This window comes from Pogonomyrmex barbatus, unplaced genomic scaffold, assembly GCF_055798465.1.
Source record: "Pogonomyrmex barbatus isolate J1 unplaced genomic scaffold, ASM5579846v1 scaffold1, whole genome shotgun sequence".
NCBI lineage: Eukaryota > Metazoa > Arthropoda > Insecta > Hymenoptera > Formicidae > Pogonomyrmex > Pogonomyrmex barbatus.
Genome location: NW_028297098.1, coordinates 7,982,987 through 8,006,099, shown reverse-complemented (window position 1 = coordinate 8,006,099; position 23,113 = coordinate 7,982,987). Strand labels below are relative to the sequence as shown.

At 39.3% G+C, this 23,113-nt stretch overlaps 1 protein-coding gene across 11 annotated transcripts in view; it reads left to right on the top strand.

Moving 5' to 3' along the window:
* The window catches only part of LOC105431923 (uncharacterized), a 67,560-nt gene that overhangs the window by 22,595 nt on the left and 21,852 nt on the right, over positions 1-23,113 (top strand). For 6 of the 11 annotated variants that reach the window (XM_089083532.1, XM_089083534.1, XM_089083500.1 and 3 more), the window contains 6 exons: positions 11,348-13,080; positions 17,843-18,034; positions 19,917-20,027; positions 20,989-21,078; positions 21,356-21,442; positions 22,388-22,486. In XM_089083532.1, the coding sequence (XP_088939658.1) occupies positions 11,380-13,080; positions 17,843-18,034; positions 19,917-20,027; positions 20,989-21,078; positions 21,356-21,442; positions 22,388-22,486 (2,280 nt within the window). In that variant the 5' untranslated portion in view covers positions 11,348-11,379. Of the gene's footprint in view, positions 1-11,347; positions 13,081-17,842; positions 18,035-19,916; positions 20,028-20,988; positions 21,079-21,355; positions 21,443-22,387; positions 22,487-23,113 lie in introns of those variants that run through there. The other 5 variants (XM_089083505.1, XM_089083521.1, XM_089083530.1 and 2 more) reach the window with 5 other exon arrangements.

Below are 23,113 nucleotides of genomic sequence, written 5' to 3'. Positions count from 1 at the left end.
ATTATCCTATATTAAAGTTATGTTAAAACTTGCTTGAAATTAAATGGATAATAAAGAAGAGAAGATGACTCGCGTGGAGCAGACACTCGAGCAAATAAGACACTGTTGAAATTTAATTAAATTTCTTTCACGGAAAACGTTGCGCTCATGTCGGTGACGTAGCAGTTTCAAATTTTGCAATATGCTTTCCGCTTCTCGGAGCGAAAACGCATGTCGTGAGATAATGCGCAAGCGCGTGGTGCAACGCATGCTTGCACGTCGACCATGTGAAGTGCAGCTGTAATGTACAACACGTGGCGTGGCGCGAACCTCCGATCCTGACGGAAACTGATATTTTTCCAAGTCATTCCCCGAGTTAATCCGTAAATCCATTAAGAGCTCTCAAGCCACTTGGATATGACACGGTGATTTAAAGACAGTGAAACACGCTAACTTTTTTCGATACGTAAGTGTTTGTTAAATTAAATGATCCTTAGATAAATGGCGAAACCTTTCATTTTCGTTTAATTTTAATAGAATTTTGCTGCTTGAGAAATATTTTCATCTATTGAATGGATAGTCAACTCTCTCACTATTTAATTATTCTGACATAAGATATATAACATATTACGTTAATTCAATTGCAATTTTTGCACTTCGTATTCCCCAGATAGCACAAAGATAAAAATATATATAATAAACGTTACATACGTATTTTAAACGTCCATGTTAGAGCTACGGATATCTCTAGGACATTAAGAATAAAGATTAAACATTACGCAAATTAATAACAAATAAATGTAAAATATATGTTATATTTACTTATATCCATTTTACATTATTTTATTCTTAATTTTTATTTTCAAAATTTAACATTTATTCTTGTTTTTAATTAATATTCCTGTTTTTTTATTGTACGCAGGGCCTAAATTTGGAGCACATGTACTTTTCATGTGCTCTTCTTAGATCAGATTTTCATTGCTTCATAAGTAGATATAATGACACAACATATAAATAAAGGCACAAGCGACCCAAACTCTTGTTCAAAGATATATAAAATAACCATATTTAATAAAATGTCAACAAAAGTCAACATACTTTGTACGTTCAATAATGTACGAGTATATTCTTAAAACTATATTCTATATCAAGTCCGAGCGGATTAAATAAAAGTCAAAATTAAACTTCTATTGGTGCTATCTGGGTCTCAATACAACTTTGCGTACAGCAAGATATCGATGGAGAACATTAATACAGTATTTACTCGCTAGTCGGACGATTCTCCCAGGAGTACTCCGTTAATTGCAGCTCGCTATGTATGGATCCGAAGTATGGCGCCGAGTAACGCGCACATTTTTCCCCCGTTTACGGTATTGTTTGCGCCGGTTCGCGAATATCCGGCCGAGAAAAAGGAGAGAAACGACACGCTCGCGCACCCGGCCGCTTCCGGTGACCTTGGCGTCCCGGCGTAGCGACGCCCGTTCTCGCGCCGGCTTACTGAGAAAGCGAAGCGAGCGAGACTCTCATTCATTGTCCGCGATACGCGATCGGCGGTAATTGACGGAGCGAGAGCGCGCGCGCGCGCGCGCGCGCGGGCCTTCTCCGCTCGGTCATCTTCATTCGTTCCGCGGAATGCCGCGGATGCCGATTCCCCGAGCGGTCGTTCAACCCGTCGCGCGCGCAGCTCGGCTCGGACCACCGGTCCGATCTCGGCCGCCTCGTATCCGCTCGGATCGCTGCTCCGTTTGGATCGCGGAAAAGCCTGACGCTCGTGCGAGCGCACGCCGGCGCGACGCGCCGACATGACGCGACGTGTCTTTCCAAAAAAGCGTCTCACATAGCGGAAAATACATCCGGAGTGTTCGGTTACCGCTTGAGGCTCTGCCATTGAGGAATGCGATATAGCGATAATATATAAGATGATAATGATATTAATAACAACAACAACAACAACAACAATAATAATAATAATAATAATTTCAGCGAAGGTAATAAAATCAAAAATATATACAATTACTTTTATATTTTTTTATATTTACAATAAAAAAATTATGAAAAATTTACAGATTATTCTAAATCGCATTTAAAAATAATACAAAAAAGTTTAATAGTGGTTTAGGATCTGGACTTCAAAATCATTAAAATAAATAAGAGTGTGCTCTAATAGAAACGTAATTAAGAAATAATAACAAGTCTTAATTTTGTTATATACGTCCTTTAAATACTCAAGATGATTTATATAAAGTTTGATTGCCATGCAGAGATTAATTATTCTGTAAGTAAAAATTTAATTTTATTTGTACCAGTATTCGTTTCGTTTGTATTTTTACTTTTACTTATTTACACACTTTTATCTGAGTCATTTCACTTATTTTATTTATTTGATTTCATTATTTCATTTATTTGAATAATTTTTGTTCTGGTATTAAACAAAGCAAGATTTTTTTCTATTACTTTTAAATATGATCTGTAATTTTTTCATACTTTTTTTCATTGCAAATAAAAATAGTTGTAATATTCTTAAATAATAAAATGTTTCAAATTTTGAACTTTTATCGATCAGAAAATATTATCGACTTCAATACGAGATTTTTCTAGATAGAAATCTTTTAATTGTTATTTTAAAGTACTCGGAATGCTAACTTTGTATGTAAAACAATAAATGTTTATTGATTATTGACGTTTTTGATTCTATAAGAATGATTGTTTGCCAATCGCTACTACATTACTTTGTTCGATGAAAATCGTTACGAAACCTATTTTGCAAGTTAATTCCGTGGCACTCAATAAAATGCAGATTCTGCAATATTCTATTCTTCATGAAATATACATACCAAATGTTCAAGTAACAAAATGAAAACAACAGAGATTGACACTATTCGACTTCACATATTTCTTTTTATTAGCGTTTAATTAAAAGATGAATTGACGAGCACTCAAATATATGTGTACAACAAAATCTAAAATTTAATTTATTTAACATATTTAAAATATATTTATTTTAAAATTAAAAATTATAACGTCACAAATCGTGCATCCTTTGTTCTCCATTTATGCGTTTCATAGATATTCCAAGTAATGCTTAAATCAATTTATATCTTGTTTATTTTAAAATTTTGTTTTGTATATTATTTCTATTATTACGACGTGCGCAGCGTGTGGAAATGCCAAGCAAGATTGATTTATGAGGTTTCAATCAAGAGAAACTATGCGTGTCGCGGTTTCTACGCGCGCCCTGTGCGCGATTTCGCGGTCGCCGGAGTCACGGGAGTATGACCGTCAATTTCGCGGCTATTTTCGAAACAAAGCGCTCACGATCGACAGCTGCGAGCGCAGAGAGAAGGCCCGGTTCTATACACAGCTCGTTCGTAAAGGATCGCGGCACGCCGCTCCATTCTCATTACGCGCCTCGCGTGCGTAATGCGTGCGATGGGCGGGAGCGAGTAAATGCCGTGCACCGACATGCGTGCCGCATATACTTGGATCGACGGTGTCTGCCAAGTCAATTGACGGACAATGGTCGTTTGCGTCGAAAAGTCGCGTTTCCTGGTAGCGGCATGCCGCGCCGCGATGGCACCGCCATGCCAGTCCGTCTAGAAATCGCACGACGCGATTTAAACAATTTAATTAATTTTCGCGAATTAACCAAGTGCGTGCCCGTCTCACCTAACGCTTCGTCGAAACGCCGTTATCCGCCGTTATCCGCTCGTTTCTCGGATTTAGAGGAAGCAACGCGCCGACGAGCGATCGTGACGGAGGCGACGAAGCGCGATATCTGATTAATGCAGCTGCATTCCTAGCGCGCAGCGTTGAGAATTACCGACGATAACCACTGCGATTATAAAAAAAAACCGTATAAAATCAACCGTATAAAATCAAGTTACAAAATTAGAATTCGACGACTTGGAATTTCAATGGCAAGTTTTGAGTAATTTCTGAAAGAGAAAACGCATCTGTCATTTTCTTGCCTTTAGTAAAAATTATTTTTCAGTGACTATCTTTCATTAATTTTTTTGGGGGGAAAAATCAAGTTTTATGCAAATAATAAAACAAATGTTTCCTAATGTCCGAACTTGATTCGCAAAAAATCGTAAGTTAAAAGTTCGTGATTTAACGGTCCACTTGTAAAAATAGAACTATCGTAAAAGTTTTTACATTAAAAAATACGATTTCCAAGACCTCTTACGCGATCGTCAAATTGTCGTTTTCTGAGTGTCTCTTGAGAGAAATTCCGGATCTGCACCTGCGAACGATAAAGACTCAGGTCAGTTCGTGTATCATTTATACTTGCCAGCTAGAGATTCGTAGAGTCGTATATCAGCGCCGTGTTCTTTGTCTTGACAACATCGAAAATGGCTGCATCCTATTTTTACATTTTTACTCCGTAATCGATTATACCTTGTGAAACATTTTTATAAACTTAAATATTTGTGCTTCGAAAATATTCGTTTTTAAAGCACGACTTCAAAGCAGCTATCTTCACTTTTCAAAAACAATCCTATTTGATAAGATAATTTAGATTACAATGGGAAAAGATACTTACAATCAAAATTCTGATAAAAATTTGATATTTTATTTTATGTAGAAGATAAATGTCAAGTTAAAGAGTTGAGATTTAATTGAATATTACATTCTATAATATAATAAATAAAAATAATATCCTTATGCGCGAATAATACATTTGTGTTAGAAAAATACAATAGAAGTAAGAATAACTTTGGATGTACATCTCTGGAATGTGCTGCGCACGTATCCGTACGCTTATGCCGATCGAAATAGAAATTGCGGAAGGCGACGGAACGGCGACGGATTTAATCGTAAGGCCGGAAGCTACGCGATCATATGTCGCCGCTCAGTGCTGTCTATCGTCTCCATTTCCCATTTACAATCGACGCAAATCGATCGGATTTCAGTTCTTGACATTCAGAACTTTGTCTCTTAATTCATTTCTCACAACATTTTACGCCGCGTATCCTCCTTTCGAAAAAATTGGATTCGGGCCAACGCGAGGGCCATTTTCTTCACCACGCCCAAAAATATTATTCGTCGAAAAAATCACGCGAAATTCTTCGAACAGCGAGATGAGTCCGAGCTTTAAATACGGATCGAGAGGTAGAAAGAAGCAACAAGATTTCTCTCCGGAGCAATGCGCATAAGTTATAAGAGACGTTCGCGTTTGCGTTTCTCGAGGGTGGAATAAAAGGGGTAAAAAACAGGGGGGGGGGGGAGTGAGCGAGGAAGGCCGGATATAAGTATGTACTCGCGAACGGTAAAAGTGCATCGGCCGTTTAATTTCGGCTTTCCTCGCGCCGAAAATATTCGCGCGCGCCACACTTTCCGCCGCGACATAGCTTAACGGCTAACAGGGATTCCTGCGACGGCAGTCTGCCCCGGTGTCGGTTACCTAATTATAGTTGCACATGGAAATCTGTAAGGGGACACCGCGCGCACATTCACGACAGGAAGGGAGCGAGAGAAGAGAGAAAAGACAAAGAGAAGGAGCAGACCGCGTCTCTTATGTATACGGCTTGTGTAATGAAAGCGCACATCACGCGTGAGACACGCGGAAGGACGACGTCCGTCCGTGTCCGTGCGTGCGCGCATTGCTTTTCCACGGATTTATTTTTTGGGATGAGAGATTTAAAGCCGCTGGCAGGAAGATGACACAGAGGGTTTTTAATAAAGGCACTCTTGAAGTAATAATTTAAATTATTTAAATTATATCTGATTAAGTTAGTTTACATTTGATCATTATATTATATTAAATTGATTATTATATTAAATTATATTAAATTATATGACGAGAAAATATATAATATTCTTGTAAAATATTTTGGAGGTTTCCAATAACACAGTAAAAATCTTATTGTTAATTTACGACATAATTTAAAATTTTTCTAATAAAAAACATATAAATGATATTGAGCTATTTTTTATAACATGATAATGCATAAATATTTGAATAAACGAATAAAGAAAATATTTTCAAAAAACTAATTGTTACATTTTTCCATATAATAATTGGAACAGATCAGGAATTATTAACTGCATATAAATTCTGTTTAATAACAATCCGTTCCAACTATCGAAAATATATAACAATTAGTTTCTTTGAAAATATTTGCTCGTTTGTTTATGCATTGTTTATGCAAATATTTATGCTTTTACATTTTAAAGAACAGCTCAATGTTACTTATTCATTTTTTAGCACAAAAATTTTGAATTATATTGTAAATTAATAACATTTTCGTTGTGTTATTGGGCAAACAACCAAAATATTCCATTAATTAATTTATTAAAACAAACATTGTAATTCATCGAAAGAAATCGAAAGTAGTCAAATGAGGAAACGCAGATTCTTGCGATGACCTGCGTGTTCTAATTTGACATGGATATGTAAAATAGCACAACAATGTTGGGGATCGAATCACTGGCACGACGTTATCTACGATAACGAGATGAGAGCTTCGCTCTGTCACGATCTATCCAGACGGAGAAGCGTCTGCATTATTCATCAGTCTCTGGAGGAAGTCTCGGAGAGAAGTAAAATTTGCATTATTGATCACGGCCGGAAAGCTATTACATCTTAGGTCACTTGACACGATGATTCTTCACACGGACCGAACACCATCGGTCTATCTTATATATTCCTTAAATCACGTCGTTTAGATTAATCACCGTTGTTTTCACCCAGCATCTTGTGATTATTCCTATTATTTATATCAAATTTACATCAAATTAGTGGACTTAAATGACGATAAAATGTCTCATTCGCGGAAGACGACATGTTTCTAACTGTAACTTTTATTTATCATTCATTGAATCATAATAGATATATTCATAGTTAATTAGAAATATAAATAAATATATATATATATATATATATATATATATATATAAATAATTATTGTTTTCACACTAATTTGGAATATCTCAAAATTGATTAGCATTTGAAAATATTTTCTGTTTTAATTAGAAACAGACTCAACAGTAGTTCGATGAGACTTACCGAAAGTAATCGCGGTAACTCGCTCGTTAATTCATTGACCGCGTTTGGCATCTACGTGCGGGCTCTTGATACCGCTCGAGAATTTAATTCAGTAGCAGGCGCGATGAAAAATCGCGAGTGTGTGAACGATAGATGCTCTTGCGAGCGCGTAAAACCTTGTGTTTCCAACGATTTCACCATGCACGCCATAAAATCGGTATGCCTAGAGGTATATTTAACGGAGCACGCTGCTATATAACGCGTTTGTAACATTTTAAGTGGCTTCCAAAAGAGACAATGGCATGTGTAATGCATCCTCCTTGCGTGCGTTCACCGACTCGTGTCGATTCTCGAGCACGAAGCCCAAGCCGATACGAGATTTTGCTATTTGGACCGCTTTCTTAACGATGTTGAGGCATTTTTCTTAATGGGCCGTAATTGCGTAAACAAGATTCTATTTATTACGATAATTTATGTTGTTATGTTATTGTATCCGCCGTCTTTGTCCGTATTATGAAATGGACATTGTGGCCTCTGAATTATTGAAGAGGCAAATTCAATCACGTGATTAATTATGTGTTATTAATATGACGTTACAAAAAGCTTTTATAATTTTTATATATACGAGAAAAATAATTTGAATGGCTGTACCAAATAAAATATAAACGATTCAGAAATTTCGATTGAAATTATTAAATTTCTCTTTTTAATTGTCAGAATCCTCTTTTTAAATTAACCAAAAAATCTTGATAGTTAAATTAAATTTTGATAACTTCAACTGAACTTTTTGAACGATTCTATTGAAATATGAACGACTCTAAATTTTAAAATTGAACGAATTTTTAAATTGTTTATATTTCAAAATTTAATTAATGTTATCAGAATTTAATTTAAATTCTCAAAATTTCTTAATTTCTTAATTTTAACTTAATTTAAATAGAATTTTGGTATTTTCAATCGGAATTTCTGAATCATTTATATTTTATCAGAACTTGGTAAAGTCAGTCAAAACATTTTTTCCATATATTTTTATACGAGTATTTTTATAATAACAAAAATTAAAAATCTTGAAATTGAGTCTTTCGTGGTGAGAATTTGAAAATGCGATAATTATTTTCTAAATTTAATGTTCAATTTGAACAATCAATTTGTTCGAAGTAAATTTGAGTATTGATCTCGCGAAATCTTCTATCTTTATCTCTCTTAGCAACGTCTTTCGTCTTTCTTTGACTTCTTCGACTTCTTAACTTCACTTATTTTCACCTGACGATACGCTCTGGTGATCTCCTGAGTTTCACTTTTCTTGGGCGACTTGGGCGAGGGTTACGACCCGACTTTACAACACGGCAGGGTGCATATTGTATGCACCTGTCGCGCGACCTAAGAAAGAAAAAATTTCCCTGGCTCGTTACTCTCATCTCTCTCTTCTTCGTTCTTCTCTACCTTCGTGACGTTCGCTCTCGTTCGCTCGCCGCATTTGGACAGAACATTTTCCGAGGACGTGTACGATGTGTCCAGCGCGCGTCTTTGAATCGCGGTAGTGTGTCATTCTAAAAATAGAGAGAGGTTGAAACGAGAGGGAAGCTAAGACACGAGAAAACGAGAGGTGGCAGGACGAGAAGAGAGAAAGAGAGACGTGAAGGCAGAAAGAGAGTAAAGGCACAAGGAGGCGGAAGGAGAAAACGAGATGCAGAAGAAGAAAGAGAGAGAGAGAGAAAGAGAGAAAGTACCTCCACAGTCTCGGTCGTGAACCCGAGGAACGACCTCGGTGAAACGTCGGGTAAAGAGAAACGAGCGGGTAAAGAGCAAGCGAGCGAGCGAGCGAGAGAGAGAGAAAGAGAGAGAGAGAGAGAGAGAGAGAGAGAGAGAGAGAGAGAGAGAGAGAGAGAGAGAGAGTGTGTGTGTGAGCGGGTTAGACGAGAGTGTTAACGCAGAGAGTGTTAAGAAGAGGAGAAAAAGCGAGATAGAATGACGCGGGCGGGGAGGGAGATTAAATTAAACAACGTGAAAGAGACGCGAAGGCGATACTGCAACGCGAACAAGCACACTAGCGGTCTTTTGCTCGCGATTTCGGATATCAGCCTCTCGAAAATGAAGAGAAATCGAGAAGCACGCGCTACGAAGATGCATGAGATCGCTCACTTTCTAATTTTGAACCCTCCGCATCGGATCGGCTTACGATGGGATCGAGCTGGCCACTGTGTCCCTCTGTTTATAAGCTCTACGGTTGGGGATATATGTATGCATTACAGCTGGAATTTGTCAAATTACCGGAGGGAATTATGCCCCCCTGAGCACTCGAAAAGGAAGATGCGTGAACATAACTTCTATTGAAATAAAACGTATAAACATTGGGACGCAATGCCATACCTGAAATTGTTTTTCTATATCCTTTTTGCACGAATTAACGCAGATAATCTTTCAATATATAAATTGAGAATCCAGAGAATTTAAAGTAAACATCATTTTATCTTTACGGTTTTAACAAGGTCTCGATTAGACTAATCATTGGGATATTTAATACTAAATATAGAAGCAGTTACAGATAACGAACGATGTTTCATCTCAGAATATTTTTCGATAGTTTTGGATTTCATATTTTGAAAGTGCATTCCGTCGCAGAAGCTTAAATGACGCGACGTGCGGGATAGCTAATAATAGGAGGGTTGGCTTGCCGGCCAACAACGCTAGTTTGCAGTCGCGACCGAGTCCTATAACTTCCGTTAATATCGCGGTGGACTTGGTGCTTCTGGTGCATCTTGGTGCTCGCACATCCGCGTATGAGAATATTAAGACGACACGCATTCCACTACGACGGTTTCCGCGATTTCAGCGGGAGATTAAGCGGGAGAGAAGATCTCGAAAGTGCACCGCGCTTACTACACGCGAACTAAATGTAGTAACAGAACCCTAAAAATACTTAGATGCTTTAGAATATGGACGTTATTATCGAAAGATATAAAAGAATCATCATCGTTTTTATCCAATATTTATCAATGTTTTTGTGACGATTGATCATAAATATTCTTAAAATATAAATTAAAAAATTCCGATATCCGATGTTAAATTTAATTATAATATATTTTAATTTTTATGTATGTGATTTATATTTTTAATTTATTACTTAGATGTTCGTACAAATTTAATTAATGTGAATACGCGATGGAAAAATATGCAGACTTTTACACTGCAATTTACATATGTGCAATTTATATGTGTTGCTCTTTTTCCAAGTGATATATTCCCATAACTTTAACGGTACGTGTCGTTGCCCGATAATCGCGACAAAACATCGCGGTAACAAATTTCGGCGGGCATTATTCGATTGGCAGAAGTTGCCTAACAGGCGTGCTATATATCCATTCGACCATGATCTTGCATGACCACTTGCGCGGGCTTTATTTTGCATAACCATAAACCGGCGCTACTTCATCGACTGGCAGATGGTTTGCCATACGATGTACCTGAAGACCTTTCCTTGCGTGCCGATATGGAGAAAGTCAAGTGCGCGGGTCGAAGAGATCGCATTCACATGCTCATATCATATGTCAGATAGAAAACGGATTATATTCAGATATAAATATTGCTGCATCAATTATACCGTGGTCATCGATTATACTAATCAGAAAACTCATAATAACATAATCATAAAATCAATGGAGAATTTTAAATGTATTTAAATATAAAAATTTTTATTTTTAAGAATTTCTTTGGTCTCGTAAAAATTCCTTTATTCCTTTATATCCTTTATGAAGTTTATTTTGAAATTAATATATATATATTTTTTTCACGAAGACGTATAAATGTATCGTGTATCATGTTTATGCTTCAATACAAAAAACATGTCGTTTCATAGAAATAAACGTCGCTTTTATTACATCGCTTAAAACGTTAATTTATTTTATTACTTAAAATGATAATTTGACACGCAGCTTCTTATATTTTTTCGCTTTGCAGTAGCGCATCTCGAAGAATTTTTATTTCATCTCGCACTTTCTAGCTCGAAATTACATGGGGAAACCGGTTGCTCATAAGTGTTATTTATCGATCCTACATTTCGCGTTCCCGTTGCCCAGTTTCATCTCTGTATTAATCCGCAGTCACCTATAAATTCATATACTCTTTTTCTGCGTGTGAGAAAGAGAAAAGGAGATGAGAAAGAAAGAGAGAGGGAACGCATTTTTATTTGTTTATTTTCCTAATATATTTCTTATTAAGATATATAAGAAACGTTAATACGATTATCGCATTTTTCAAAAGATGCCTCCGATACATAGCTTAATGCTATTTAAGCATATTAAAATGCGCATTGTAAATTATTATTAAAGTCTAAATGATCCTAATCTTCTTTATGAACTAAAACGAAACTCCTCCTTTTAGGTGACCACGGTGTGATCGCACGAGAAACCACAATGGCGGAGGTGGCGACGAAGAAGTCGATCAATGTAGTAAGTAGCAAGAAGAGCGAGGTGTGCGGTGTTCAATCTAACAACGGTTTGATTGATTTGGATGAGCTAACCGCGAGTAACACTCAACTAATCTCGTTGTGCGACGACGACGACGATCTTGTACTCACAAATAATACGCGTAACGAACTCGAGAACGACGATAAGAGCCTGCAGGAATTGATAGAGAGCGAACTGGCGCTAAGGATTTGCTCGAGCAAGAACGATGAGGAGACCGTCGAAGAGCCCGAGGAGGTCGTTGCCCAACCGGAGACGATCAAGAAGATTGTTCTGGATCGCCGGCAGGATCCCGTTGACATTAATGCGGAATTCATAGCGGCCGAGAGCGAACATTATACTTTGATCGAGGAACCGTATGGTCATCGGAATGGCCATGTGTCCCCACACGTCGATGTCGAAACCGTGAAACCAGAACCGGTACGTTTTCACGACGAAGAAGAGGATCAGGTATTCGTCGAACAACCGGAAACTGACGTCGCACCGATAATCATTCAGAAAACGAACGATGGCGATCAGGAGTCCAGTCGCGATGAATCTGTCGACGTCAGCAACGATATTGAGGATTGTCAAGCGGTCGCCAAGGCTGCCGTACCTCCTACGGACGATCCTAGCAATGATCTCATAGACGCATCGAGCTCCCAGTGTTTTCCGACTCTTGTCTGTCCCGAGGATAAATATCAACGGGAGGAGGAACTGGTTCAAAAGATGACGGACGATGCGGATGTTCTTCGTACCGACGTCGAACAAGAAAGGAAGAGTGCAGAGGTCGACATTCCGAACACGTGGACTGAGCAGGCGCCGCTTTCAGATGGCCAGCAGACCTGTCAGTTCTCCGACAACTTTGACGAGGCGCTTTGTCCGCAGGATCGAAACCTCGAGAAGTCTTTTTTGTCTAATGAAGAGTCTTCCAAGAACGAACATATCGATACGCTTAATGATTCTTATGAAGACAATCGAGTTGAGGAGAAGGAGGAGATTCCAGCGTTACTGATCCACGAAGACAAATCGTCACCTTCCGAAACGATCGAAGAGACAGATTTGAAACTGGAGGATTCTCGTTTATCTGACGACGGCGTTATCAGTCAGTCCGAGACGCTGTCCGCGGAGACGGCCAGCACGCAAGAATTTCTCGATACAGAACGCCGCGTGCTATGCGAGGAAATCGATCAGGAGACACCACGGATCGTATTATCATCAGAGATCACCGAGTCGCAGACAACAACGGGAATGATCCTCGAGAGCGAATCACCGGAATGTCTCATTGCGGAAGATACACAGAATCCAGTGGACGAGTCCTCGAGCGAATTCTCAGCGTCAGATTCAACTTTCATTGAGAAGACCGAGGTCGTGGTGTCGGATACAAGCGTGACAATCTTTTCGGAGACGAGACAACTCGTCGCCGAGCAAATCGAAAATCTCGATTCGTGGACCACGGTCGAGGAGGCCATGAAATCGGCAGATGAGAGCTCAGCCGATGCCAAGGAGCGAGGAAAGGACGCGCCGATCGCAGTCGAACGCGACGATAATGAAGCGACGAAGGATGATAACGAGGGAAAGCAGAACGATTCTCTTGCACCCTCGTCCCCCCGCGCGCCCCTGGCTACACCGGACGAGACGGAGACGAGCGATGTTTCTAACGCTTATGACGTAAGTGTATCTTTTTCGTGAATTAACTCGATGCCTGCTCGAAGAAGGAGCGACTCGAAGGAAAGGTTCGAAAAAGGTCTCGTTCGAGTTCACATAAATCGAAACTGTGCACTCGCGACTATTTTCACGGTAAAGTTAGTTAACGATATGTCACATGTCACGGAACTTTGTTGAACGATGACGTGTATCTCGCGTAACATTCCTCGTGAGTACAAAGCGTTGAGAAAATTCACAGTCTTGAATAAAGGCGCGAGCACTTTCCTTCGAGTTACTGCATCCGTCTATACAGGTAGGAATGATAACTGTTTTTACTATTTCGCGGGGCAACGCTCAAATTGCAGATATTCAATTGCTGCTTTATTTTGTCATGAGTGGCATCGTTTTTACCTTTTAAAAATTACCTTTTAAAAATTGCTTCTTGTGTGATATTGCTTATCATTATTGCCAATCAATCTTATAAATACCGAACGTCTGACTTTATATATAATTCAGATTATTAAAATTTATGTACCTTGATATCGGTAGGGTTGCTTTGCGCTTTTGACGTAAAGCTGCGAACGTTCTACGTTATAGAACGCATCTCGGGTTGCTCGTATCCTCGCACGTTGCGCAAGAGAAATACAAGCGCCATAACTTAAAAGCGTTCAGGTTGTTGCTTGCGTCGGATAATTCCTGCGAGCGCATTGTGGATCCGATCCTCCTAGCAATTTCTGCAAGACTAATTGCGCCATCGCTCTATGTAACTCCTACGCATGTTTTTACACGTTAGGGCGATTAATCTCGTTTATCCTTTTTTCGACAGCCGGAGTCTGCGGAGATAAGCGATTCTCGCGAATGTCCCGCGGGCTCTCGTATAATCCGCGATATTTTCATCGATACGTTAAGTTTAGTAAATTTATGTTCCTATTATTATTTATAGCAGCGCTAGTTGCTAAAGGAATAACATCGACATTGTCGATTTATACAATTATCTTCTCAACCCATACCGCGTATCTTGAACAAGCAGATACAGATAAATCTGAATAAGAAATAATATAATTGATTTACCTTACGATTCTCCTTCTTACGATTGTCCATCTATTATATTTTCGCGTGTAGTATTTCTGCGCGGTCGCAATGTCTCGACGCTATTCGATATGCCTTTCGCAACAACTCATTATTCGCAAAACGCAAACGTGTATTATCTGCCTTTATCTCCTCGATACCCTCGAAAGTACACCCTTCCATAATCAGCGACGCGTGACGATCGCTCACGCCACAAATCTCATGCAAATGCAAGACCTGCAGTCACAACGGAAGCCGACGTATCGCCGTGAATTTCGTATCAATTCGAAATATGGTGATTCATTTGCATACTCGACCAAATTGGAAGATATTTAACCCGAAAGCTCGGGACGTTGTTTAATCCTCTTATTGGCAATAATCTCTTAGATCCGTACGTTCCATATTCTGGGTATTCTGCTGAGCTCGATAATTATATCTGTAAGCGATTTACTTCCTTGCGATTTCTATCATCATTATCTGTGTAAATACGGTGTAGATTTAAAGAAAGAGATAATGGCGTTTTTTATTGGTTAATTTTACTGGCGCGGTAAACGGCGGAAAGAATTTAAAGCGAAACAATAGTAATCATACTATACGAGTAATTATTTTATTTGTCGACGCTGATTTGTATTTATGGAAAATTAGATCTTGTAATTATGTACATATATATTATTTAAGATATTAAAAAATTAATCGAGCTCTCTCGGAACGAGGCTATCAAGGCCACTTGCCCAGACGGATGTCGCTAGTTAAGGGCTGACCAAGATCGAGGTCACGTCAAAGTCGATCGTACGCCGCGCGCAATCTCTTAACGGCGTCCAATCCTCCTCCTTAGCCACTTCCCCCTGAGACATTCCATCTCGGCACGGTTCTGCTGGGCGAGCAAGACACAGAACTCGAGTGCTCTTACCTGGCCAACCGTCTCCACGTGTCCGGTGGAAACGGCCAATCGTTGGCGGCGGGAAGCCGCACACGCTGCGTGCCACGCTTTGGAGAGCATCGAGTTTCCTGAACCCGTTACGAAACGCACACTCTCCTCGAGAGAAGAGACGCTACGGCACCTCAGACATCTCTGAGGCATCACGCAGCGCGGTTGTTCGTTCACGTCCCGAGGAACGATCTCGAGGATGATCATCGATCAGGTACGAGCTGGACAACGATCGGCTTGACCCATCTGCTGGCACAGGTCGCGATAGGCCCGAGTGTGAGCGGGGGAGGTACGCGCACCAGACGACACGGTCGTTGAACAAGAACATTCGCCTTTTTTCCTCCAGTCTCTCCTTGTAATCTTCTTATTTCTCTCTCTCTCTCTCTCTCTCTCTCTCTCTCTCTCTCTCTCTCTCTCTCTCTCTCTCTCTCTCTCTCTCTCTCTCTCTCTCTCTCTCTCTCTCTCTCTCTCTCTCTCTATACTGTGCTCCCACTCTCGCTTCGATCGGCGACCATCTCGTTTGCGCTTCAAGCCCAGCTCTGGCGGCTCTTTCTTTCTTCTTCTGGCCTTCGTCGTCTTTCGTCGACCCCGTTGCCAAGGTGGACGCGCGTTCGTCATTCTGAGTGCGTGGCCAGTGTTGGTGCTAGAAGCTGCTCGGACGTCGGATAAATCTGAAGGATAAAATCCGGACTATGTGTTTGGGATGATACAAGTTGTTGGTGAGTGAATGTGATCGAGATTGAGAATTGTTCGCGAGAAAGTTCTCGGTGGGTACCGTAGAACATCGGAAGCGACGGTCTTCCGGTTCCACGGGACGAGACGAATCGAGATAGCCTAGACACAAACTTCACTTTTGTGCTTGGAATAGAAAATGTATAAGTATGGGTAGACGTTAAGGTACCGTAAACTGTTGGTGATTGCCGGGAAATTGTTACGAGCTCCAATTGTTCGGAAGGACCTTGAAAGAGGATTGGGAAGTGTACCAGGATTATTCTCAAGTGTCGATTTGCACAGCATATTTCATGCTATTTTTCTCAAAAAAGTCTTAAATTTTTTTAGTATTAAGTATTAAAGTAGCAAACATTTAGAATCTGACTGAGAAAAATCACGTCGACTTATAACATATATTCTTTAACTAATTTAGAATATTCTACATAAAAATTATTCTATATATTCGGCTTTCATATTTCTCCTAATTATTATTTACATTTCGAAATGTAAACAACTTTTTACTAAAATGCAGTGTATCTTGGTGCATCGCGGCCATATAGGATATGATTGATGTTCAAGCAAAGTAAACGAACGTTCGTTACGATGTAGTCGCGTCGATTTTTCAACGTTGGGTAATTAATAGCCAAACACGGTCGAGATTGCGTCGGTGCACATTATGCATCGTGCATTATGCTATGCTCGCATAGCTCATATTCCGTTCCGGAATATTGCTTTCCATACGCGCGGCTTATCGGAAATCTTCCTTGTCGGACGGCCATACCTGTCGAGCAATTACGCCATCGCGCATAAATCGTTGAGGCCATGAAAACTTGCCGCTCTTATCAGTCGTCTCCGATACTCACGTTCGAAATAAGCTGCGTTATTTTCATATTTTAAATCGCCGTGTTTTACGAAAAGAACATGAAAAAAACATGTTTTTCACCTCTACGATTTGGAATTCGGACTTGGTGGATATAATCCTCTATATTTTTGATTGACTTTCGCGTCTCGCATAGTTTTCTCGGTAATTATTCCGTTACCTCATTATTCCGTTATCGTAAATGCGAGGCTTGTGTTATTACTAGCTGGACAATTATGAGTCGAACCCAGAATCACGTAGGCAAACGATGTTTTAATTGCAGCGTGCGATATCGGACTAGTTCCGCTCGCGGGTGAAATCGTGCGATTAGACAAATATTCCGTCTCAAATTTTGCCTTTCTAACGTGCGGATGATCGCGTTATGCACGCTCACGTACGTCTCGGCTGACAAGAATGAATCTGATTGATCGGAAATGAAATGGAAATAAACTGCGCAATGTGTCAGAAGGGATGTTGAAACTACGATCTGTTTCGTAACGCGGAAAATCAATTCCTCAATTTTTACTCCACTGTGAAATTGTCGAAATCTTTATTGACCGCGCAGCTAATAAAAACCAAGCAATTTAATTTATTACTTTTTCGGCACGCTCTCTACGCTCACACACGTCGATCTAACTCATATTTTCCGCGCATTTAACCCATTATGGTTTAATAATCGAGCGTTTTTACGTGCGTCGAACAGGAAATAGACTTTGCAAGGATTCTTTTTGCATTAAAAAACGATGAAGATTAATCTTCCGTAACGAAGAATCGATCGAAATGTCAAAAGCCGAAGATGACGTAATGGGCAGGCTAATGTTGCTCTTTTCACTGCCGCGTACTTTTACATTCGATGGAAATATTACGTTACAAAGCCATGAAATCGATATTATTGCTTGCAAATCATGTTCGTTAGGCGAATGTAAACTTCCGTGTCAGACCGCAGAGACCGCGTTTCACCTATCTCGGCGTGCGCAATAAAGTCCATTGAAAATCTCAGCAACACATCTCAGCAATGGCGCACGCTAAATCTAGTTTCTTTGAGTCTGTACTCCTTATCGGGAGACCATGTGCTAATATGAGAAAGAGACATTCAACCATCGAGAAATCATCCGAGCATCCATTTTAATCGTCGAGACGCAAGAGAGTTCTTGCTGCCAACTGTTTATAAAAATTAATTCAAATATTCCAGATGTTTATGCATTTTTTCCTCATTGCAGAGCGAGAGCCGCGAGGAAACGGTGACCACCAGTTCCACCGTGGTGACCTCCTCGAAAGGTGGGACCAAAACGAAGAAAAAGAAAATCGAAGGCGTTGCTGGTAACGATGCCACCTCGCCAAACCTTACGCCACGTACAAAGAAAACCAAGAAGAGCAAGAAGAGCGATCTCGAAAAGGAGAACATCTCTGTAGTAAGTTATAAATCGTTTTTGATAGACGCGCACGTCTGTGGACGGGATGTCCCGCAGCTATCCTTTCACCGCTACGTGCTCTCTAATCGTCGTAGCGTCGTTCTTGTCTGAATAAAAATGTGATAGGACATCAAATTGAAAAGTTCTGTTAAATTAAAACTCCATGTGATATTAATCGAAGACTCGAGCTTTTATGAAGTTTAACCGTCATTGAAACCTTATTATATGTTATTATTGCTATTTTCACTGAAAACGAAAAGAATAGGTAAATGAACAAAATCAACAATTATTTTGGGACATCCTGTACGTGTCACATGACTATATCGTATGTGCTAATTTTTTTGTATTATTTACGACAAGACACATATACGTCAACGCGATTTTTCATCCAGTAAACGTCGGTTATCGACGCGGCGCTCGGCGACTACTCTCGGAAGACATAATTAAGGGTGGTTCTCCGACATGTGCGAGATGCGCGGATACGAAATCAGCATGCACGAAACCGTTATCATGCTAATTATCACTCTGCTCGGTAAAATTTGCCGCCGGCGCGATCGCGCCGGTGAAAACCGGAAGCTCACGCTTTTGATATCTCATCTGCATGCGCCGGCCCGCCGGCTTTTCCGGATTTCGTCGGCACAGATAGGAACGAGTTTTCTACTGGCTGTCGCTCTTCTCGAAATTGGGGATTTGATACGCGATCGCGACCGATATCGAAGTACTACTAAGTGGAACACAGATGATATCGATCGAGATCGCGACGTTCCTTTTTCACGGTTCATCCTTTGCTCCAGTTACAGCTAAGCTGCAGTGAAGCTTTTACTTCCTTCCCGAGAATTGTTTTGCATGATGCGTCGGTAGAAAAAAGTAATTGGATGATATTATGCAGAAATTAATTATTTTTTCAGATAATATATTTAACATTTTTCGATTGGCTAAATAAAGAAAATCAACATTGAGAATATTATCATTATCATATTTATATCGATTTATATCGATATTTTTTTGCAGGAAATATTAATTTTTTATTGCGTAAAGATAAATTATGTTTAAGATATGCCGTATATAAACTCATTTTCGTATAATATCATTTAATTATGCGTGGACATCTGTGCAGACAAAATTGCATAGCGAACTATTTATATTTATGAAAAGAAAATGAAACCTGATACATATATAATGATATATAAACCTGATAAACAATTAGCGGTAGGCGCAGTTGGCGTGCAATTATTCCATCGAGCAATTAAAAGTTACTTAGATGGCTTACTATTTGATACTATTAAATTCGCCGCGTTGAAAATTAATCATTTAAATCAAGACAAATGTTCTCATATATAAACGTAAGGATATTATAATTTTTTCTTAAAAATTTTAGTCTCGATTTGATTGAATTTATATTGATGCAAGTATCAGTTTTGCCCAAGTCAAGATTAAATATCTTCTTTGTAAAAATTATAATATTTTTGCTTATATATGAAAATATCTATACTTGAATCAATACAAACTCAATCAAATTATCAAGATTAAAATATTCCTGAAGAAAATTATAATATTCTTGCTTATATATGAGAATTCGTCTTGATGTAAGATTAATTTTTTCCTATGCGAAGAAATGATCTCTTTAGATAAACATCGATTAAGAAATCTATGAACGGAAGAAATTCGAAAAAAATATTATATACTTCTTCGATATTTCTTAAGATCGGATTATGCGCCGTAAACGAAACGCGGGATTGACATGAAGTGTATGATAATTATTTCTGCCTTTGATTATCGTACGCGACTAACGACTCGGCGCACGTTAGCGTAGACGCAGCTTATTAATCTCCCATGCAGTTGCATGCTCAGTGTGTTCGTGTTTCTTTTGTTTTTCCATCAGAACTGTAGCTTACAAGACGCAAGCATGCATACGGGCACTCGGCGATCGCATTCGGAGATGATCGATTTTTCCGATGAGGACGATTTATCGAACGTCAATGTTAAGTCACTGGTAAGTTACGCTGAAGCGTACGTATCTGAGAACTAACCGCGAGTAGAGTACACTCTAACAAAATTAGATAGGATATTATTTAATCCTTAACCCTCATGAGTCTTAATCAAATTTTTTTTTATTAATATCACGTGCCCTGGAAATTAATCTTCCAGACAAAAATACCTCACGTTTGAATTATCGTAAACAGAAAGTCGATATAGAATTCGTCATGCTGAGTGCACCTCTGACATTTAACGTAGATCTTGCGGAACGCCTTGTATTCTCAAGCATTCCTTTTTCTCTTAGTTTTCTTCATTTTTCTCGGCACAGCTGTTTCCCAGCGACGAGCTGTTTCATATTACGTTATGCGTTCGCGCGAGACGCAAGTACCATTTTCTAGCTTCCCTCGTCGACGAGATGAACACATGAGATTTATCGGTCCCGCGGCCGTTCACCTCGTGATCTACTGAGATGCAATTTCGGAGATAACGGCTAACACGGCTCTAAATAATTATCGGCAGGCGCAATCGGCGTACGATCACTCCATTAAGTAATTAAAAGTTACCTGGGCGACTTGCCGTTTGATTAAATTCGCTGAAGAAGTGACGTTGTCACTTTCGAGAATTGCGTGCGTAACTTTGCCGCCACGCGTGATTCAGCGAACGCTAAAATTCGCGCTTTTACGCGAGCGTAAGCGTAACGAGTTGACATGACGGGGCATATCTTGAATTATTTTCACGAAGAGAAAAGGTATATTCTCGCTGTTGAGGCAAATCGGTACGGAATTACACGTGTAATTGTTATTAACATGTAATCAAGTAAGATAAATGTTCCGCAAAAGTTACGCTTTGCGTAATTGTAATTTCGCGATTGCGGAAGGCGTCGTAGAAATGCCCTGAATGTAGCCGTCCACGTCATTGCATGCGTCATTGCGTACTGACCCGCCTGCATTTTGTTCTTCTTCTTTTTGCGCATGCAGACACAGAACTATGTCTCGGAGACAAGTCGTAGCGATCAAGAGAAGTTATGCAGGGAACGGATTGCGACCGGCGTATCCATCAAGCAATTAGTAAGTAATGACCATGTAGCGGACTCGATCGCGTTTGCAGTGAAACAAGACACGTGAAGAAGACACGCGAGATAGTGTCGTCAATTACTTCGTCGTAGTCTTTCCTCGTAAAATTGGAAAGGCCTCCTTTCTTTCGATCGATAAAATACCAATCTAATAATAATAATAATAATAATAATAATAATAATAATAATAATAATAATGTTACGCTTTCAACGCATATGCTTCGTTAATTAGCTGATACATATTGGTCAGATACATATTTTGTCACTAACAGTGTCGCAGCTTTGGCGACATCTCGAACATGAGCGACGGCGATCAGGCGACTTTTGGGAAAGCGAGCCACGCGATGGAAACTGAGGAGGTTTGTATATTATACTAATTTATATAAACACACATGCATTACGTCTCATGTCTCATATTCGTTTTGTCTAAGTCGATATAATTGAAAATTATGTCATAATAATTATGCAAATTTTGGCTAATGTCTATTTTTTTTATTTAAATTAGAAATGCATTTGAGATAGCAATTTTTGAAATTATATTATATTGCGCCAAAAAATGATGAAATTTTTTTTAAAAGAAAGAAGATTTATGATGTGTTATCTTGTAAAGCAGAGGCCTCATTTTTTCGATAAATATTTGTATAAATAAACTTAATAATATTTTTTTATTTATTCGCGATTTTTTGATAAAGAAGGATTAATTACTATCTACAAATTATAAAATTTGCAAGCATGCGAATGCTTATTAACGATGTTGCAAATTAATTCATAGCATATACGATAGGAATGCAAATGCATTATCTAACCTTTGTTGTTGCATGAGCCACTTTCGACATTTGCTTTATAATGTGTCGACTGTGCTATATAAATTTTAAACGTTTAAACATCCTAATAGTCTACTAATCGCATTTGGAGCGCGAGTTCTGTGACACGAATTGCTTATTATACTTTTTTTTAAACAGTATTTTTTACGTGAGATAATAAAATTTCTTTTCAAAAAGATATAATTTTATTATTTTATTTAATAATAAAATTATATCAAATAATGAAAGAACGTCGTTGTTCAACCTGAAATATTATATATGAAATTTAAAAAGTTACACACAGTATGGAAGGTTTATTGGCAATTTTTTAGAAAAAAATTTGTTATTAACAACTTTTTATCTCTAGAATCGATTATCGAATCATTGTTTTGATAAGACGATTCCGTTATCGCTTGCGATCAATATTTCACAGAGCTCGCGTCTCTTGAAACGGCTCACCGCTAATTTGTATTCTCGTTGACGCTTTCGCCCCGATCATAGAAGGCGAGATCGATGGGTGATCTGAGAGTATGCGAGCAGGGTTATTCGCGGTTCACCAGAGACGCACCCGTCTTCGCCAGGGTGTCGGTCAAGGCCCTCGTAAGTACCTCTCGTAAACGGCACGGACAACATTGAAGTCAGTCAAGCGGTAGAATAACGTTAGATAGAACGCGAGTGTGGACTAATAAAACTAGAATTTTATCAAAGTTTGCGATCGGCAATTTCTACTCGCGGGCAACGGTCTATAGAACCTCTCGCGGTGGGCGTGTAATTGTTCTATCCTACGGTACCTGGAGGCGGCCGATTATGCATTTACCGCGCTTGCATTAATTGCGAATATAAGCAAGCTTTGAATATATGCACGTTTTGAAGCGCATTGCGTTTCACCAGCGCGTATTTATTTATACCGCGTCTGCATTACCGATTATCCCCGTAATAATAATAATAATCGATTCGTCGATTGAAGGCACAAGTCTTCATCTTTGAAAAAAAATTTAATACGGAACGTAAAGGGGGAGCTCGATGAAATTATTCGGATAACATTCTGCGGAATAAACGCACGGTCAAGTACACCGCTACGCACTCCGAGAACTCGCACGCACGCCGGAGTAGTTCACCGTCACGCCGCGAATGCCGTCTCTCCATTTATGGAAGGGCCGACTTGATAATAACAGACTACTTATTTGCCCTACTTCAACCGATTACGGGGAAACGCGAGGTCCGGAT